The sequence below is a fragment of the Staurois parvus genome, unplaced genomic scaffold (genome assembly GCF_062004578.1).
Source record: "Staurois parvus isolate SC_StPar_1 unplaced genomic scaffold, SC_StPar_1.0 ptg000206l, whole genome shotgun sequence".
Lineage (NCBI taxonomy): Eukaryota > Metazoa > Chordata > Amphibia > Anura > Ranidae > Staurois > Staurois parvus.
Window position 1 is genome coordinate 1,034,175 of NW_028318002.1, and position 19,564 is coordinate 1,053,738.

The 19,564-nt window shown below is 42.3% G+C and overlaps 1 protein-coding gene across 1 annotated transcript in view; it reads left to right on the top strand.

The window, feature by feature from the left end:
* Positions 1 to 13,355, top strand: part of NUP88 (nucleoporin 88) — a 65,059-nt gene extending 51,704 nt beyond the window's left edge. Inside the window, exons 14-17 of the mRNA XM_089678502.1 lie at positions 7,017 to 7,097; positions 10,748 to 10,874; positions 10,956 to 11,074; positions 13,028 to 13,355. Of these exons, the coding sequence (XP_089534628.1) occupies positions 7,017 to 7,097; positions 10,748 to 10,874; positions 10,956 to 11,074; positions 13,028 to 13,091 (391 nt within the window). The 3' untranslated portion in view covers positions 13,092 to 13,355. The remainder of the gene's footprint in view (positions 1 to 7,016; positions 7,098 to 10,747; positions 10,875 to 10,955; positions 11,075 to 13,027) is intronic.
* Positions 13,356 to 19,564: the final 6,209 nt, after the last annotated feature.

The following is a 19,564-nucleotide window of genomic DNA, read 5'->3' on the forward strand; positions in this document are numbered from 1 at the left end:
AGATGGTCTAATCCGCGAGCTCAGCAATTAATGGTGCACCTTGCAAAGGAGCGAGTGCTGAGACTCAGGAAGAGCTTCAAGAAGCAGCCAAAGGGCAGATTCCACACCATCAAATGTGAGGGGGGGGGGGGGAGACTCCAACTGACTTCCAGGGGGAAGGGATCAGAGTGCAGTAAACCATAGCAGCCAATCTCTGGATCAGAATGTTGTAACTCCTAGCAACTGACCTCCAGCTGTCCATAGATGGGGAAAGGGGGCTCAGAATGCAGTAACCCATAGCAACCAGCCTCAAGCTGCCAATAGACTTGAATGGGAGGAGGGTTAGAGTGATGAGGGATCTAAGTGGGGTAAAGTCTCTCCATAAATAGTAGCTGTCACTGCCTATTGCTGTCACAAGGAATGCTTACATTAGCCTTGTATCTTTTGAATAGACTTGTTAAAGGGGGTCTGTATCCATTGTGGATCCATCTTAGGAAAGTGACCACAATTCTAATGAAGGATCTGTCTTCAAGGACCTCTCTGATACTGAAGCCCTCCCTCTAGAACATAAAGTATATGTAAATCCTCACCTCATCAAACAACACATTCGGTTTAAAATAGAAATGAAAGGCAAAACATTTGTCTGACACACACACACTCACACTCTTTGGTTTTTTTTATAAGTGATCACATTTCCTCGGTTCTCAGGTGCTTAAGAGCTAGGGGAGGAGAAAGTGTAGCATACTGGATTTCCCAGTAAAAGGCATAGCTAGAGAACTGAAAATGGTGTGTTCTCCTGCTTTAGTGTGGTCAGTTTTTAGTAGAGCAGAGAGACACAAACACCAGGGATTTCACACAAAGGAAGCAATACAAAGAGAACAGGATCATTTTTCATACAAGAACATGGTATAGCAGGCACATATCAGGAATATGAAATGGTGTGTTTACATACTCTTTAATTCTTGCTGCTAGGTCCTGATTTCTGCACAGTCTTAAATATGACCTCAATTTGCTGTTTTGACCAGTCTATTAGAAGGGATCTGGTCATCATTGCATTTGCTCGTCTGGTTATAGAATGTTTGGAACAAATGGCTATATCTTTGAGCTACAGATGTGATGGGCTGCTGAAGTTTTCCTGTCTGTGCAAGTTTGTCGGTTTGCATGTGGAAGACACCTTGGTTAAAGTGTGTTAGATTGTGAAACCTGAGTCACCTACTCCACATGGCCTTCCAAGACACAATGTCTCCTTGGGTCTTCTGTGGATGGCATTATCAGACACCTCAGGTGGCAAGTTCACCTACCTTACTCAGCCAAAGAAGCCTTAAAGTGGAACTGCACTGCATCTAAGAGCCACAAACCAAAAATGCTATATAATTAATTTTTAATATTCAAAGCAAATTCACCCATCCATTCCTGTCTTCAGGCTTTTATTTTGCTGAGAAATCATTTTGAAAAGCACCCCTTGGCATTTCTGGCTGTGGTCACCTTGAGTAAGGGTAGATGATTTATGTATCATTTACTTCCTTGATTCAATCTGCCATTAGTTCAGGCAAGTAAATATGATATACTTTCCTATCTGTTTACTAAAGCCAACAGAATAAGGATTAAAAATAGCTCATGTTGATTAAGAAAGTGAAATTCCGCTTTAAGCGCAGTCTGGGAAGGTTCACCCCTTGCTGGAGGTTAATGAGTCCTTTTGGTTACTCTACATCCATGAAGTCCAAGCCTGGCTCCCAGCCCACCCACAAGGTCTGAAACTCCAAAACTGCCTAAGCCTCAGTAAAATCTTCCGACATGAAGGCCCACCTCCACTTTCCAAAGGATGGATGTGGAAAAATGTAATGTTTTTGGTTGCCTGTATTCTGTTCTTTCTTCACAGGGGCTTGGATCATAGGTTGGCCCTTAGTTCGATTAAGGCCTGGTTCACACCTATGCAGTTTGCTTTTGATCCATTTCTACAGTTTGTTTTGTTGTATGCGTTTTTACGTTTTTTATGTATATGGGGTTTTTTTGGCCAATTTGTTGCTGGGCAGATTAAAAAAATTCAAAATGTGTCATAAATGCACTACATGCTTTTTTGTAGTCTCTCCATTGAAGACTATTGAACCAAAAACGCACCGTTTTGCGGTTTAAAAAAAAAGTCTTTTTCCAAAAAATGCAAAAAAACATATATGTAAACGTGCCAGATAGGAAACAATGGTAAATGGACTGTAGTGTGTTTCTGCTAAAAGCAGCAAAAAACACATAGGTTTGAACCAGGCATAAGGGCCAGGTCTCTGCTTTGGCTGTTATTTTTTTTTTTTTTTTTTTGCCATCCCATGGCTTTCTTTTTTCTGGTTGGTACCTTTTATCCAGGAGATCATTTGGATGGCCCCACGTTCTAGTCCCCTTGACCACTTTTGGACCTGAACCTTGTCTTGTTGGCACTACAAAAGTTTTCGTTTGAAAACATCTGGAATATTCCCTGTCACGATCGCACGGTCGCCGCCACCAACATGCGACAATCGCACGACCGCAACTAACAGTAATACGTCACGCCCGCGGCGTCAGACCCCAGACCTTCTCACCAACTCGTGACCGAAGAATCGGCCGATCTAAAACCGTGGTGTGACGCGCGTAACAAGGCCCCACCCAGCTGCACCCTGCACAGCGATTGTCCAGCTAATGGGCTACAATCGGTGCCTGCAGCCTGAATGCGCTTGTTACTGGGTCGGGTTAATTACGCAACTAACCCTCTACTGCCACCACCACTTTTGTCGGAGACTGGGAAACTCCCTTTATCAAATATACACTATAATGATTGAAAAGTCACCTGTCCAATACGGTCACCGCAGGCCGATTGGGCAGAGGATTAAACAAACACAGTAGCGTCTCTTCAAAGTCAGGAATTCGTGAATTGCAAGTAAGCACTTAAAAGCAGTTTAACACTTTCAGAAGAAAGATTTATTACTAAAAGAGTCAAACAGGTGCAATAAAATATTTACAAAGAGATGTCACTAAAATATATATATATGTATATAAAGATACAGCAAAGAGATAATAGGAAGGGAGTTACAGGGTTAAGTTACTTGCCCATATGCCTTCTTTTGCAGATCCACGGTGCAGAGCAGGAAGGTTCTTTGATCTCCTCGTTCCGATGTTATGCTGAGGAGATGTGTTAAAAAACTTAACTCTTAGGCTTGCAGCCTGTCCCTTTTAAATATCCCTCTGAAAAGGGGGTTGCTCTGACTACGCTGTGTTGGGTGGGGTCAGGAGAACTCTGAATTAGAACCCACATCTGTCATAATCCATGACATGAAACATCGGGGAAAAGCCGGACTTGAGGAATGTTCAATGTTCTTGCAAGTCCGGGGAGAACTGTCTTATCTGTTTTTATGATGGGTGAGCCTACACAAGTTTCTCAGGTCAGTGCTCTTAAGTGAGAAAGGTTACACTTCCGCAGACGGCCTGGCACCGGACTGAGGATGCCTTAACTTGGGTTGACCCCCCCGCCATCTGTCACTCGGGAAGGGAGGGGGTAGGGAGTGAATGATCGAGGAATACCTCAAATAAAAAGAAGAGAAAGGGGAACTCCGCGTCCAACTCTGATGAGCAAGTTTGCTACATTCCCCTCTTGACCTTGTCGCAGAAGGTGGCCTTCATGGTAGCCATCAGTTCAACCTGATAGATATGTGAGCTTGCAGCTCTTTCTTGTAGGCAGCCCTTTTTGGTGCTGCATATAGGACAAGGTGGTTTTCATCCGAGGCTGTCCTTTCTACCAGAGGTGGTGTCAGATTTTCACCTCAACAAAGATATTGTCTTTCCTTCCTTGTGTCCACATCCCTCTCATCCAAGAAAAGCCAGCTCTTCATTGTCTGGATGTAGTCAGGGCCATTTGTGTTTAAATCTCCACCTCTATTCAAAAGTCTGATACCAATTACTGTGTATTCTACCAGGGTGTTTAGCATGTTCTAGGCTTTTCATCATTCTTCTATTGTTCAAGGTTTCAAAGTGGCTACTTGGTAATCAGATCACATTTACCAGGTTTTACAAGGATGACTTAGCTGCTTAGCTGTACCTATTCCTGTTTTTGTTTTGGGCTCACCCATTTATTTCGTTTTTTTGGTACGGCTTTGGGATGTTCCATACTTGAAGGGGTAAAGCTGTGTCCTTCAATGAATGATAGAGAAAAAGATTCAGTTCTTTCAAACTTTCCAAAGTTTTACCTCACCATCTGATGTACCTGGGTCTAAAGCCCAGTACACACAGACCACAAATCATGCTGTTGCTTTCAGTCTGTGTGTATAGCTGTCTGTTCAACAGAAGCTAGAAAGCCAGCACTTGATCAGCGCTTGCAGCCAATGGCTGTGACTGTGTGTACCCAACTTAATCCTGAACCTTGGCCCAAGCCAGAATTTCACTTCCTCCATAAATGATTGCCTCTTGAGGGCCCACACACGTACCCTCAGATTCAAAAGGCATCCCTCAATTTGCTTCTGCATTAGGATTCTGGGGCCTAATGGTAGCCTCTTCAAGGCAATTCTCTTTGCACAGTTTATTCACATTCACATGGAAGGTGATGAGAATGCATGGCAGCCTTACAGGTTGGGGAAGAGTTTACAACTCAGTTGGCAGTTCTGTTTGCAGTGTTGTTGTCCACCACTCACTTTACTTTGGATATCCAATGGTCTATGAACACAAGCCCCATGTCCTCTACTGTACGAATAAGATAATCAGAATTTTGACTTGCCTGTAAATTCCTTATCTTGGAGTACAGTACAGGAAACCGGCCCATCCTCTCTGTTCTCTTTGGTCAATCATTTTTGCCAGTAACCAGTCACTTGAAGGTGGCCTGCTTTATAATCTATGAATACAAGCCCTCTGAGACAGAACTCCAAGATAAGGAATTAGCAGGCAAGTTAAAATAAAAACAAAAATGTAAACTAAGTTGGCCAGACAATTTGTGCAATTCTCCCCCTTTTTTTTCCCCACCTTCAGCTTTTCTAAAAGGAGCCCCCCCCCCACCCCTAAACCATACATTTTCTGAAAGCAAGGGACTGGTAGAATAAAAAGATGGTGCTACTGTTTTTTTAGGTTGGGTCCTGCGATAGTTGCACAAATATAAACTATAATTGTTATTAGCAGACACAAACAAAACATGACTTATAAAATTCCTGCTGCTTTCTTACCAAATATAACAGCTAAAACTGTGCTGAGTTAATAAATATTTGTACATTTTACATTGTGCCTTTTTGTGAAATGGGGACAATCAAAGGTACGCATAACTGTAAAGAAGTAGCTTACTTTGATAACTTCCAGATTTTTATTCTTCACTTACAGCTTTCAGAGTTTGTTAAAGACCCCCCAAACCATACATTTTCTGAAAGTATAGTACCAGTAGAATAAAATGAAGGTGCTACTGATTTTTTTTTAGGCCTGTGATATTTGTTGCACGTTCATAAAATCGATATATACACTAAAATCTTTATCAGCAGAACCAAACACAATAAAAGTTGCAAAGTTCCTGCTAAATATATTAGCTAAAATTTGTATTGAGTTAGTAAACAACAAATACTTGTTAATGGTACCTTTTTTTAGCAAAATCAAAGATGGAGAAAACTGAAACTAACAAAACACCACACCACATAGGATAAAGCACCTCATTGGATACCAGAAATAGTTTTTGTATACTGGACATTAAAAATCATAACATAACCTGCACGTCTGTCAAATTGAGACCTGCGGCTGTGTTTGTACATCTGGTGCTTCCTCATAGAGTATGTAGTAGTAGTAGTAACATAGGCTTCCTGCACTCCCCTCCAGCCGCATAACCAAACCGCTCATTTACACTATATTGGAAGCCCAGGGCTTTTCAAAACCCTGTTTGGTGAAGTCTAGGGGTTCTTTGCTGAAATGCCAGGGGTCGAATGTGATATCTCACTTTTGAGACAGAGAAAAGGGATTGAGGAGATAGATTCATCAGCCCCTTTTTCTGCAGCCTGAGCTGCACTGCAAGTTGGAGGGGTGGGGAGAAATGCCACATTTTAGATTAATAGTTGTAAGCAGTGGGTTGTCAGCAGCCAATCACAGCTATTCTTTTACAGCAGTTTACAGCAGAATTGGGAATGCAGCCACCGTAAGACTTACTGACCAAACCGGTTGGAATAGGCACTGTTCTGCCGTAGTCTTTATGGCAATGCCAGTAAACGAGTTAAAACATGGATAATGGCGGTGAAAGGGAGCCGAAGAAAATGCGCATACAGTGTTTTTATAGTGATGAAGTACACAACTGTAAAATTAATTTCTATTCCCTAAAGCTTCATTTTTCTTGCATAGTACATGTTAAAAGCACACAGAGTATTATATATGAATGGGCCCTAAGATGTTAATTTTGTCCTAACAAAAACAAAAGTTTGCAATTCTATGTAGACCAAACCTCTGTAGTAGTGTAAATATAAATGTTAGGGGTACAGAACACTTCCTGGTAGCTAACTTTATATTTCAATAATTTTATTGAATTTTTCAGGGAAAAACAAAGGAATAAGACATTGTTCATTCATACATTATTGCAATAAAACATTATACAGTTGAGCATTGTTGTTGTTATTCCATTCGTTAGGCATTGGTGGAGTTGGTCTCATTTAGCGATTTATCATCAGAGGTATTTATATATATATATATATATATATGAAGAACCTTGGTGAGGAGAAGGGTTGATAGGGGGGTTATTGGTAGGGGAGATGGAGGTGGGGGGAAGAAAAGGGGGGGAAAGATAAGGGAGTCAAGGTTTAGGAGATGTTTTTAACTGTTTGAATGTTATCAGGGTTGTACAGAACATTTTGGGTGACTTAACCATCGGGTCCATTTCTGGTTAAATTTAAGGTGGGAGGAAGTATTGATTGCAGATTTTTTCTCCATTTCGCATTGGAAGTTGAGGTATATAATTAGTGAGGTAATTGAGGGGGCGTTAGTTGTGTTCCATAATCTGGTGATGTTTATTTTGGCCTGGTAGCTAACTTTAAATGGTGGTGTTTATTTATTTGTTTTGTTTTTTTTAGAACATGTCTTAAAGAGACAGCTGAACGTCTAGCTGAAAAATATGAAGAGGCCAAAGATAAACAAGAAGCTCTAATCAACAGGTTTGTTTGTAGAGTCCTAATGCAATCCATTCTGTGTTTTCTGACCAGTGAAACATTTTCCAGTTTAAAAGTTTTAGGAGGTTTGAACTGTACAGTTGTCAAAGGACCAAAACAGAAAATTCAGTCATAACTGTGCAAATGTACCTGAACCTGTTATGAAATGTTGAATGCACTGCTGAGAAGAAAAAAATGTTTCTTAACCATTTTAGCCTAGAGCAGAAAATATATCAATACAATAATTTCCATTTATTAGTCAGAGAAAGCTGGAGAGTAGGGATGCAGTCCCTTTTTTAATTCTGAAAAGTAGTGGGAAGAACACAAGTTGTGTTTATTTTATTTTTTATCTTAACCGCTTCCCGACTGCCTTATAGCAGAAATACTTTGCAGGTGTGCAAAATCACGTATATATGCGTGATTTTGCATTTCCGGGTAGGGGGGCACACGCGAGCCCTACCCGCGCCGCCACTCGCAGCCACAGCTGTCAATCACCGGGACCCTGCCGGTGATTACCAAGGATCTCCGACGGGGAGAAGGACTGTTTTTACAGTGAAGCACGCTGACACGTCCCCCTAGTAAAACACTCCCTGCATGCAGTTAACCCTTTGATTGCCCCTCATGTTAACCCCTTCCTGCCCAATGCCATTAGTACAGTGTCAGTGCTTTTTTTTTTTTTTTTTTTTTTTAGCACTGATCACAGTCAGTTACCCCCGCCAGAGTCCAGCTATAAGTCACTGATCACCGCCATTACTAGTAAAAAAAAAAAAAAAAAAAAAATTCCAGTATCTCTGCCGCCATTTGTAAATGCTATATCTTTCACGTAAGCCAATTAATTTACACGTATTGGGATTTTTTTTTTCAGCAAAGACGTAGCAGAATACTTTTTGGCATAAATTTATGACAACATTTTTTTTTCTTTTTTACTGGACATGTTTAATAACAAAGTCAAAAATATAGTTTTTTTTTTCTCAAAATTGTCGGTCTTTTTTTTTTTTTATAATACAAAAAATAAAAACCGCACAGACGATCAAAGAAAGGACATAAATTTCATTAGGGTGCAGTGTTGCATGACCGCGCAATCAGGGGGGTAAATCCTCAGGAGGGCAAGTGGTTAAAGCAGAGCTCCAGTTGTGTTTTGTTTATTAAAAGTCAGCAGCTAAATTTTTTTTTGTAGCTGCTGACTTTTAATTTCTGCAGACGCCCGCCTGTCCCTTGATCCAGTGTTGTGCCCACCTGAGGGTGCGCCGTCTTTGGTCCCCGATGCTGGCATCTTAGCTGTGGGCACGTGGCTGTGACAGCTTACGGGCGGCTTCACATCCAGGTGCCCACTGCGCATGCACAGGCCGCACTGCACACTGTGATTGGTCCCTTGGGGGAGGGAATGAGGAGCGTTGTCAAAATCAGGTGTCGTCCCCCCCCCAAAAGAAAAAAAAAAGCTTGCCACATGTGAATGAGAGGGAAAAAGGCCTTAAAGCAGAACAGATGGCGTTCTTCTTTAAGTTTTAAAGATGTAGGCTGACTGGCATTGCCCTTTTTAAAGCCCTGAGAGGAAAACTTAGCTGAACACACACATATACATGCACACTATATTGCCAAAAGTATTTGGACGCCTGCCATTACACGCACATGAACTTTAATGGCATCCCAGTCTTAGTCTGTAGGTTTCCATATTGAGTTGGCCCATCCTTTGCAGCTATAACAGCTTCAACTCTTCTGGGAAGGCTGTCCACAAGGTTTAGGAGTGTCTCTATGGGAATGTTTGACCATTCTTCCAAAAGCGCATTTCTGAGGTCAGGCAACGATGTCAGATGAGAAGGTCTGGCTCGCAGTCTTTGCTCTAATTCATCCCAAAGGTGTTCTATCTGGTTGAGGTCAGGACTCTGTGCAGGCCAGTCAAGTTCCTTCACCCCAAACTCACTTATACATGTCTTTATGGACCTTACTTTGTGCACTGGAGTGCAGTCATGTTGGAACAGGAAGGGTCATCCCCAAACTGTTCCCACAAAGTCGGGAGCATGAAATTGTCCAAAATGTCTTGGTATGCTGATGCCTTAAGAGTTGCCTTAACTGGAACTAAGGGGCCAATCCCAACCCCAGAAGGACAACCCCACACCATAATCCGCCCGTCACCAAACTCTACACTTGGCACAATGCAGTCAGGAAAGTACCGTTCTCCTGGCAACCGCCAAACCCAGAAAGTCCATCGGATTGCCAGACAGAGAAGCGTGATTCGTCACCCTAGAGAACACGTCTCCACTGTTCTTGAGTCCAGTGGTGGTGTGCTTTACACCACTGCATCGGATGCTTTGCCTTGCACTTGGTGATGTAAGGCTTGGATGCAGCTGCTCAGCCATGGAAACCCATTCCATGAAGCTCTCTACGTACTGTTGTGCTAATCTGAAGACCACACGAAGTTTGGAAGTCTTTTAGTTATTGACTCTGCAGACAGTTGGCGACTTTTGTGCGCTTCAGTATGCCCTGACCCCGCTGTCATTTTACATAGCCTGTTGTTCCCAGGTGCTTCCACTTTGTTATAATACCCCTAACACGTGGCAACCTATCACGGTACCACGCTCAAATTCACTGAGTTCCTAACAGCGACCCAATCTTTCACAAATGTTTGTAGAAGCAGTCTGCATACCTAGGTGCTTGATTTTATACACCAATCCAATGATTTGGAGGGGTGTCCCAATACTTTTGGCAAGTGTGTGTTATCTCAAAATACTTTGAATGCTGTTCATTCGTTCTAGAGCAGGGGTCGCCAAAATTTCTAAACAGAGTCCAGTTTACTGGCCTTCAAACTTTAGGGGGACAGACTGTGGCCATTGGGAGTATTGTCCTAGTGACTGTGGAAGTAAACAATGTTTCTTTGATATTTGGAGGAGGAATAGTGCCCCATTGTTGGTGTCAGTGGAAGGAATAGGGCCCCTTTGTTGGTGTCAGTGGAAGCAACAGTGCCCTGTTGTTTGAGGTCAGTGGAAGGAATAGTGCCCCATTGTTGGTGTCAGTGGAAGCAATAGGGCCCTTTGTTGGTGTTAGTGGAAGCAATAGTGTCCTGTTGTTTTATGTCAGTGGAAGGAATAGTGCCCCATTATTTGTGTCAGTGGAAGGACTAATGTCCTGTTGGTATCACTGAGAGGAATAGTGCCCATTGTTGATGTCACTGGGAGGAGTAGTGCCCCAATGCTGGTGCCTGTGGGAAATATAGTACGCCATCGTTGGTGTTAGTGGGAGATATAGTGTTCCATTGTTGTTGTTAGTGGGAGGAATAGTGCCTGTTGTTTTCAGTAGCAGGAATTATGCCCCATTGTTGGTGTCAGTGAAACGAACAGTGTCTTGTATCAGTTTGAGAAAAAGGGCCAGACAGAGGCAAGCAAAGGTACGCATCCTGCCCCAGGGCTGCAGTTTGGAGACCACAGATGCGACTATTCAGATCCTGCTGTCTCTTGTATGGATTACAGGTTAAGATTAACAGGAATTTATAATAATTATTTTTTTGATAGTGGGTTAGAGACTGTCAGGTCTTTTTTTTTTTTTTTTTAAATCTGTGCCCCTAGCTGAGAAAGATCCTGGTATTATCAATACAGAAAATAAAGGAAAATTTGTGAATGGTAGCAACTTTTGACATACTTTTCTCCAAACATGTTCATTAGGATGAAGGCTGTGCTACGCAATTTCTATACACAGCTCTGCATTTTATCAGACAGCGAAAGAGACATGAAAAAAGAACTGCAGATAACGTCTGAACAGCTACATCACCTAGGAAATGCAATAAAACAGGTACAAACGTTGATTGCAGCTGAAATGCCTTCAATATTTCCATCATTCTGTGATAAGTACAATTTGTATCTCCTAACACAGATCAAAATGAAAACTGCTTACCAAGAGAAGCAGGTGGAAAAGGAAAAAAGTCCAAGTGTATCTAACCTGACCCTTAATAACTACCAAAAGAAGACTATCCAGACTGTATTAAAAGAAGCGTAAGTATCTATAAAGCTGGAATTAAAAAAACAACAGAGGTGATGGTCAGTGGTTGTTTTTGCAGTGTTAATTATGTAAAAAAAAATGCAGTGGCTGTATGCCAGTCACAGTGTGGAGAATTAAATAGTGATAGTTCCAATTTTCTTTTTATGTCATGTGATATTAGCGCAACAGTTTATCAAAAGCAAATTTTCAGTTATAAAAAAAATACACTAAACCTAATTTTAGGACACACAAAAGCAAGTGGTGTCAGGACACATGTGATCATTGGAGGAGAGCAGACTGAGTTCTTGACACAGCTACAGAACTGACCACGCTGTGCCCTCTTGCTTTATGTGATCAGTTTTTAAAAGGACAGTAGAGGGACTGGCAAGAACACCAGGGATTTCACACAAAGGAAGCAATACAAAGAGAACAGAATATTTTTTTCATACAAGTACATGGTACAGCAGGCATGTATCAGGAATATGTAATGCTGGGTTTACATTTAACTGTGAAAAATAGGCCTAGACATATTTATCTCCCTCTGGCACGTGGTGATGTGTAGTGCAATCAATGTTTTCATACGTAGATACCCCTGACGTGTGTTTTTCACATTTGTATGTATGTGAGGGCAGTCTCCAAAGGTTTATTTATTAATTTTTAAAGTGCTAGGGTGTGATTTCCATTTTTTGCAGTTTTTTCCCCCTTCTTACTAAAACTCATGTATGTGATGTAAGTTTGTGACAGGTTCTCTTTAATGAGACATCGGGCATTTAAAAGACCCCTGATGTCTCACCTGCCTCCATTAATAGAGTGCATATCTCGTTTTATTAGTTTTTTCCTGACCACAGCAGCAAGGGAAAGTGACAGCAGAAAACTGAAGTGACAATATACTGTACCTGTTACTAGGTAGGGGAGATAAGTGAATGGATGTTTGCTGGTTTACCTCCCCTCTACCTTGTGATACCCGCCATGAGGCTTTGGAGCCCAAGAGAGCCCAGAACACATGGCAGGGGTGGTCACACTTTTGAGAGTCTGTGAAAGTGGGAAACACCCCCCCCCCCGCCACTGTTATTTGCTGTATGTCAGTGATAGTAAATAAAAGAATGTATATTTAGTTCTTTGCATATTTATTTAAAATGCTGTTTATTCTATTCATCTAGCATAGCCCTTGGGGAATTTTTCTCCCAACTGTCAGCAACAATGGGGCAGCAGCATAGTTCCTACCACTGACACCAACAATGGAGCACTATTCCTCTTACTGACACTATTGATGGCACAATATTTCTCCCACTGACACCAATGTTGAAGCACTATTCTTCCCACTGACAGCAATGTTGGGGCACTATCCTTCCCACTGACACCAATGATGCGGCACTATTTCTCCGACTGACACCAATGTTAGGGCACTATTCTCACTGACACCAATGATGGGGCACTATTTTTCCTACTAACCCCAAGGATGGGGAACTATTCTTCCCACTGACAGCAATGATGGGGCCCTATTCCTCCCACTGACACAAATGATGGGGGCACTGTTCCTCCCAATGACACCAGTGTTGGGGTTCTATTCCTCCTACTGACAAAAAATGATGGGGGCACTCTTCCTCCCACTGCCACCAATAATGGGGCATTTTCCGCTCCCACTGCCACCAGTGATGGGGCCCTATTCCTCCCTTTGTCTACTGCCACTGACACCTGGACATTTTCTAATTCCGCTGGCCACAGTGTGGCCCTCCTAAATTTTGAATGACAGTAATTGGCCCTTTTTTTAGAAAGTTTAGAGACCCCTGATCTAGCAGGTAGAACACTAGTTTCCTTTTTGTACATTATTTGCATTAATATTTTTCACCTTTGCCAATTAGAATCTCACTGTTTATAGAACTAAATAAGTCTGCAGGGCTGAGCTGAAAAACTGTTGTTTTGTCCTGCCCTTTTATGTTATATTTATTCTGGTTTTCTTGTTTTAGGGGTGAACATATTCAAGAAATGGTAAAACAAATAAACAGCATCCGAAGCCATGTGAACTTTTAACTCCTAAGGAGGTTTAATACTTTCTATTTAAGGGAAAGGTCTTTCATTTATTTTGTAGACTGTACATAAAGGATAAGTGGATCTAAGCTCACTTTGGATTGTAAACTTGGCCAAGGAATGTTCATCATACTCCCTGATTGGAGTTTCCTCAGTGGATTTATTCCTGTTTTATCATTGAGATTGTATAGAATGCACTTTTTTTTTAACGTAACCAAAATGCAAAAGATTTTTTTTTCACACTTGAAATACATACCTTTACCAATGTTCTGGTGTGAGTTCTCATTTTTGATGTTCTTCATGAAACCTGCATAGAAATGTATATTCTCAAAGAAACTCTGTAGCTAAAATTTCCAAATCAACTTTTCCCTGAAAAGAAGATATGAATCCTCACCACTCCAGCTGCCCACATTGCCTATTTCTGCAGGACTTAAAAGAAATATTCAGTTCAGTTGCTTACAGAGTCTGACGCTTTCTTGTTCTCCATATTTCAAGCTGCCAGTCCTTGTTTAACTACAGTACGCAATAATGACATGAGAGCTGGCAGGTTGATCCAAGGAGTGCATTGAGAGACCAGAAGTCCAACTTTCTTAAAGTGTGGAATCTGCAGGATCTTTAGATGGCAGTTTCTGTATACCATACCAAAGATCATCAGTAAGAGAGACCATTCCGCTGAGTCCAGAAGTTGTCTGTCAGGAGGAGCTGCAGAAGATGGAAGTCTGGGTGATGCTGGATGTGGATTTAATAACCTCTCACTTCAGAAAAAGGTTGGCCAGTTAATTTCCAGTGTTCTGAAGGTAGATGTTGTGGAGGGCTCAGAAGCCAAGGGGAAACTGGATACAGAATCTGCTTAAAAAAAGGTAGCAGGAGCACAATTCTATCCTTATAGTCAACAGGTAACTGGGGGATTTAGGCCATGAAGTATTGCACGATTGTAGTAGAACGTCACCAGAAAGGACAGAAAAATAGGCCACAGCCAAAGGAGTTGAAGGTCTCCAATGACCAACTACACTCCGCAGAGGCCAACAGGATTTCAGGCTGCACATATCAACATCATCAGGAGGTGCACTGCAAGAAGCCCAGGATCTGTTAGTAGAGAAAGTGGGGGGGCACCCATTATAAAGCAGGACTGTCCTCACCATCCCTATGCTTCTAGAGTAACACATGTTGTGACCGAGCGGCGGTAAGCCAACTTAAGGTGTTTACCTGTACAGAAAACCTGTAGAGATAACATAACACCAGACCCCCCTATCCCTGCCCCACTGTATTTACTGCTGGCTGTCAGGGCTCCCACACCCACTGCTGGAATATTGATCTGGTAAGTTAAGTAGCAGAGGGGGTTGTTAATCAGTTTCAGCTGCTTTGGTGTTAATTAAATTAACAGGTACACTAGATGGGCAACAATGAGACGGCCCCCAAAACAGGAATGGTTTTACAGATGAAGGACACTGACATTTTTTTCCCTACTCATCTTCTCTGTTTTTCACTAGTTTTGCATTTGGCTAGGGTCATTGTTACTACAGGAAGCAGGAGGTGATACCTGGACCCTACAGAGGTTAGACAGGCAATCCAACTCCTCCAGGATGGCACATCAATATGTGCCATTGCCAGGTTTGCTGTGTCTCCCAGCACAGTCTCAAGAGCATGGAGGAGAGACGCTGTGGCGAATGTTATGCTGCTTGGAAAAACGTTCAGCATAACAGTTTTGGTGGTGAGTGATGGTCTGGGGAGGCATATCCATGGAAGGACACACTGACCTCTACAGGCTAGAGAATGGCACCCTGACTGCCATTAGGTATCGGGATAAAATCCTTGGACCCATTGTCAGACCCTACGCTGGTGCAATGGGTCTGGGTTCCTCTTGGTGCATGACAATGCCTGGCCTCGTGGCGAAAGTATGCAAGCAATTCCTGGAGGATGAAGGAATTGATGCCGTTGAATGGCTCCCACTCTGGCCTGACCTAAATCCAGTAGAACACCTCTGGGATATCATGTTTTGGTCCATCCAACACCACCAAGTCACACCTCAGACTGTCCAGGAGCTCAGTGATGCCCAGGTCCAGATCTGGGAGGAAATACCCCAGGACACCATCCGTTGTCTCATTAGGAGCATGCCCCGACGTTGTCAGGCATGCATACAAGCACGTGGGGGCCATACAAACTAGCGAGTACTATTTTGAGTTGCTGCAATGACATTTTAGCAAAATGAACTAGCCTGCTGCATAATTTTTTCACTGTGATTTTTTTGGGGTGTCTTTGAATTCAGTCCTCTGTAGCTAGATAATTTTCATTTCCATCAAACGATGGGGCATCCTTACGTTCCTAACACATTACCCAGTCCATATCAGTATAGATGTTCAGCATGATATTTTTCCCTATTGCGATCTGTAGGGCCACAGTGGATGCCATGCAAACATAGCAGCCTAAATTGACAAGCCAGACTGGGGCTGTCATGTTTGAAATAGCACCAGCAGCAGGGAATGCAGGGGCACCAGGTAAATAAATACTACATGGTCGGGGGGGGGGGGGGGGTTCACCATTCATAACTACCCCCAACTCCTCACACAGCACAAACATAGGTTAAATTTATACTGGCGATTAGAGCCAGTGCCAATTGTAGCAGCAGTCTCTCCTGTGGCTAGATGCTGCTGTCTGCCCTACTCACTATGACAGCTCATCTTCATCGACAGCCACACATATTTGTCTACAAAACCAGCAATTACCAGTGGTGATCACTGCTGAACTCACTTTGTCCCATTTATAGTGAATGGGCCCAGTGACCGCACCTAACAGCTGAGAGCCACAGGAGGAACTGCTCATCAGCTATCCTTATTGTTGGTGTACTTTTTACGCGTTCTAAGACCATTTATTTTTGTCCAATGTGGCCCAGAAAAGTCAAAAGGTTGGATATCCCTGCTCTAGGTGCTGTATAGGCTCCAGAAACAGATTTTAACTGGGGTATGCTTTCAAAAAGAGAAGGGACTGAGGATAGAAGCACCATGACAAGACAAAATGAGGCAAAACAACAACCCAGGCAGTTGGGAGCAGATGGAGGAACCCTAGAGAGGGACCTTTTGTTATGGAATGAAGATAAAATAGGGGCAGGTTTCCATTGAGCCACGGTACATGGCCATAGATGTCATGCCTGACTCCCTAACCGCTAAATGAATCAAAGGGTAAAATGTTCTGCGGGCTGGCAGGAAAATTTAGGCAGTTCCCAGGGACAACAACAAATGGAACAAGAATGGATTATGGAAGTAAGAAGAAGACCAGTCTCGACACTTTCCAGTCCCAAGTGGCAGAGAAATCCAAGGGGGGATCCAACTGCTGATGAGAACAGAGGCCTCCATTCACTGAAGTATATCTTATGAGGTAATTATGTGTTGTGACATTTTTCCCCATATATCTCCTGAGCTAATGAAAATGTCAATTCACTATGCCTTTATGAGGTATTTACCCTAAAAGCAATAAAGTTTGGTAAATACCTCGTAAATGTCAATTCACAAAAGGAAATAAATAAATGCATGAGTTAGGCAAGTAGTGGTCCAGGCATGCGCTATTTAAGTGGTTCCCACCCAGCCTATTGGAAAATGATGGCCAGCGGGACCGCTCTTGTTCTGGGAGAAAGTCACATGATGTCCTCTCATTCTTGGAGTGCAGCACGGTGATTGGTAGTGAGCTAAGTCCATGAGACAGCACATCACCGATCAGGGTAAAGAGCCAATGACACTGGCTCTTTACCATGTGATGAGCTGTGTCCAATTACAGCTGATCACATGTAAACAAATTCTGGTTATCAGCATCTCCTTTTCTCAGTGCAGTCACTGCCTGAGGAAAGGAAAGCTGATAAACCGATTTCCTGTGACGGGACATTTATCTATCGTCCTATCAGCGGAGCCTCATCAGCACATTTCAGTGAACAAAAAGTACTTATTTGCTAAATTCTATAATAGAAACAAAGAAAAATGTTTTTTCAAAATGTTAGTTCCACCAAAAAATAAAAAACCCACTGGTGATTAAATACCACCAAAAGAAAGCTCTATTTGTGTGAAAAAAAATGTCACACCAGTATAGTGTTGTATGACTGTGCAATTGTCATTCAAAGTGCGACAGCACTGAAAGTGAAATTTGGCCTAGGCAGGAAGGGGGTGAAGGTGCACATTATTGAAGTGGTTAAGAAATTTAAAAATATAATAGACGATTTAGAGCAGTCTCTACCTTTTTACCTCTCTACCTCTACCAGTAGTCTCTCAACAGTAATGCACAGAAACCTAAATATGGAAAAACACAAATATTGGTGTTGCTTTACTAAAGGCAAACAGACTGTGCACTTTGCAAGTTGCTGCAGCACTTAGGATATGAGGTACAACTTCACTTTGCAAAGAATACCCAATCACATACAAGGAAAATTTAAAAAGAAAGAAAAAACAGCTGCATTTTTGCTTCCACATAATTGAATGATGGAGGTCAGCAGAGCTTCCTCTCATTTTGGATAGTAATGGGTTAGAACTGGCAGTTTTGGGGTTTTTTTTCCTGTCTGTGTCCCACTGGGGAGATTTCCCCACTATTAAAGTTTGATGTCAACCAAAAATGTGGGAATTTTTCTTTTCCTTTCAGTTTTAGTGATAAGGAGAAACTGTAACAATGAAATTGAATTTTCCTAATGGCACACAGCAATAAAAACTGACAAGTGTTCTAATCCCTCTCCACTCTATCAATCTCACTGGATATCTTGTCATAAGATAAATACCTCACCTTTTGATGAAATAACTCATGCCTTATTTTAGTAGTGTTTTTGTGAATTGCAAATTTTTTTTTTTTAAATACTGCGTTATTTTATTTCAGATCTTAGAGGAAAATAACTCTGAGAATTGAGCCAGACGATTGGATCCTATGAGAGTCCCCTCATAAGGCAGGAGAGAGCAGAGCATGCACCTTACTCCAGGAAAGGCAAATTTGTGGCCACAGCCATGGAAGGTGGAAGCTCAGGATGAGGCCTAAAAGCTGAACCATGGAGGTGATATGGCAAAATGGGGTAGTTGGGGTTGTGTAACTAACCTCTTGGAGTAGAGAAGATAAGGAACCAGTAGCTCAAATGAAATGAACTACCCTCGTGATTTCTTATAGAGAAACTGCATGAGCAATAAAAAAAGAAAAAAGTGCAATTCAGTAGATAGTGCTGAGATGTTCTCCACAAAAACATTTTTTGATGAATCAGAAATGGGTAAGGTTGTCGTGCTGAGTAGTGTTTGGAAAATGGAAGCCCCCCCCCCCCCCCCATGCTTCCAGGACCTAACTCATAAATTTGAGCCCACCTTTGGTGTTCTTTGACTAGTCCTACCAAGCTGTGTGGGAATTGTGCTGACATGGAGCTCGTCAAGAAAGGAAAATTACGATAAGTATCTGTCATTCAATTTTCTGGTTTCCCAACGCTCCATGTCAGCACAGCTGGGAACCAACTAGCCACACGGGAGGGATAATGCTAAACATTCCTTAATTCTGGCTAAAAAACAGAAGCCAGGATTCCTCCACTATCATTAAGACTGCTACTGTATGGCAATGAGCCATGAACGTATATGTTGATGCCAAACATAGCTGCCTTGCAGACAGTATCTGGGAACACTCAGCCTTCTGCCGCTCACAAGGTTGAGACCCTTCTAGTGGAGGGTGATGTGATCCCCCTGGCACAGCCAACCCTTTTAACTTGTAGGCCAAGGAGATGAGCTGTACCAACCAAGAGGCTTAATCTTGTTGGAAGCTGTGAAATCATTACATGCTCCACCTGGAATGACAAAGTGCTCTGACTTCCTGATGCCAGTTGTCGTCTTGATGTAACATTTTAAAGCTTGGCCCACATCTGATGGGCTAACTTCTTGGGTAAGACCAAAGAGGAACCTAGGAAGGACAACTTCTTGTGTGATGATATAGACTCCGAGGGCCATTTCAGGCACAAATTTGAGCATCAGCATGAGTACCACCCTGTCCGGGAAGAGTGTGAGAAAGTTTTCTTTAAATCCCAAGGCAGCTAATACCAACACTCTTCTGGTTGATGTAATTGCCACCAGAAAAGTAATTTTCACAAAAGGTATCACTTGGACTTGTGTGTATCAGATGCCTTTAATCAAACACTAATGAGAGATCCCACTTCAGGAATAACAAACACTTAGGGAGGTTTCAACCAAATTGCAGCTTGAAGAACAGTATAATTAAGTGTTGGATGCACACTGTATGCCGTTGAAGGCAGAGATAGCAGAGAAGGCATAGATAGAAATGTGGGCCTATAACATACCTACTGATGGACCTAAATCAAGCCCTGCCTGCAGAAACTGAAGAAGCCAGTGTAAAACCTTGATCAGAAGCAGTCCTGTGAATTTATGCCATATTCTACTATAGGCACTGCTAGTGCTGTCTTTCCTTGCTTTGATAAAAGTATTGTCTTTAGAGTGATTCCCTGTGCTATCTTGATGGCTTGGTGA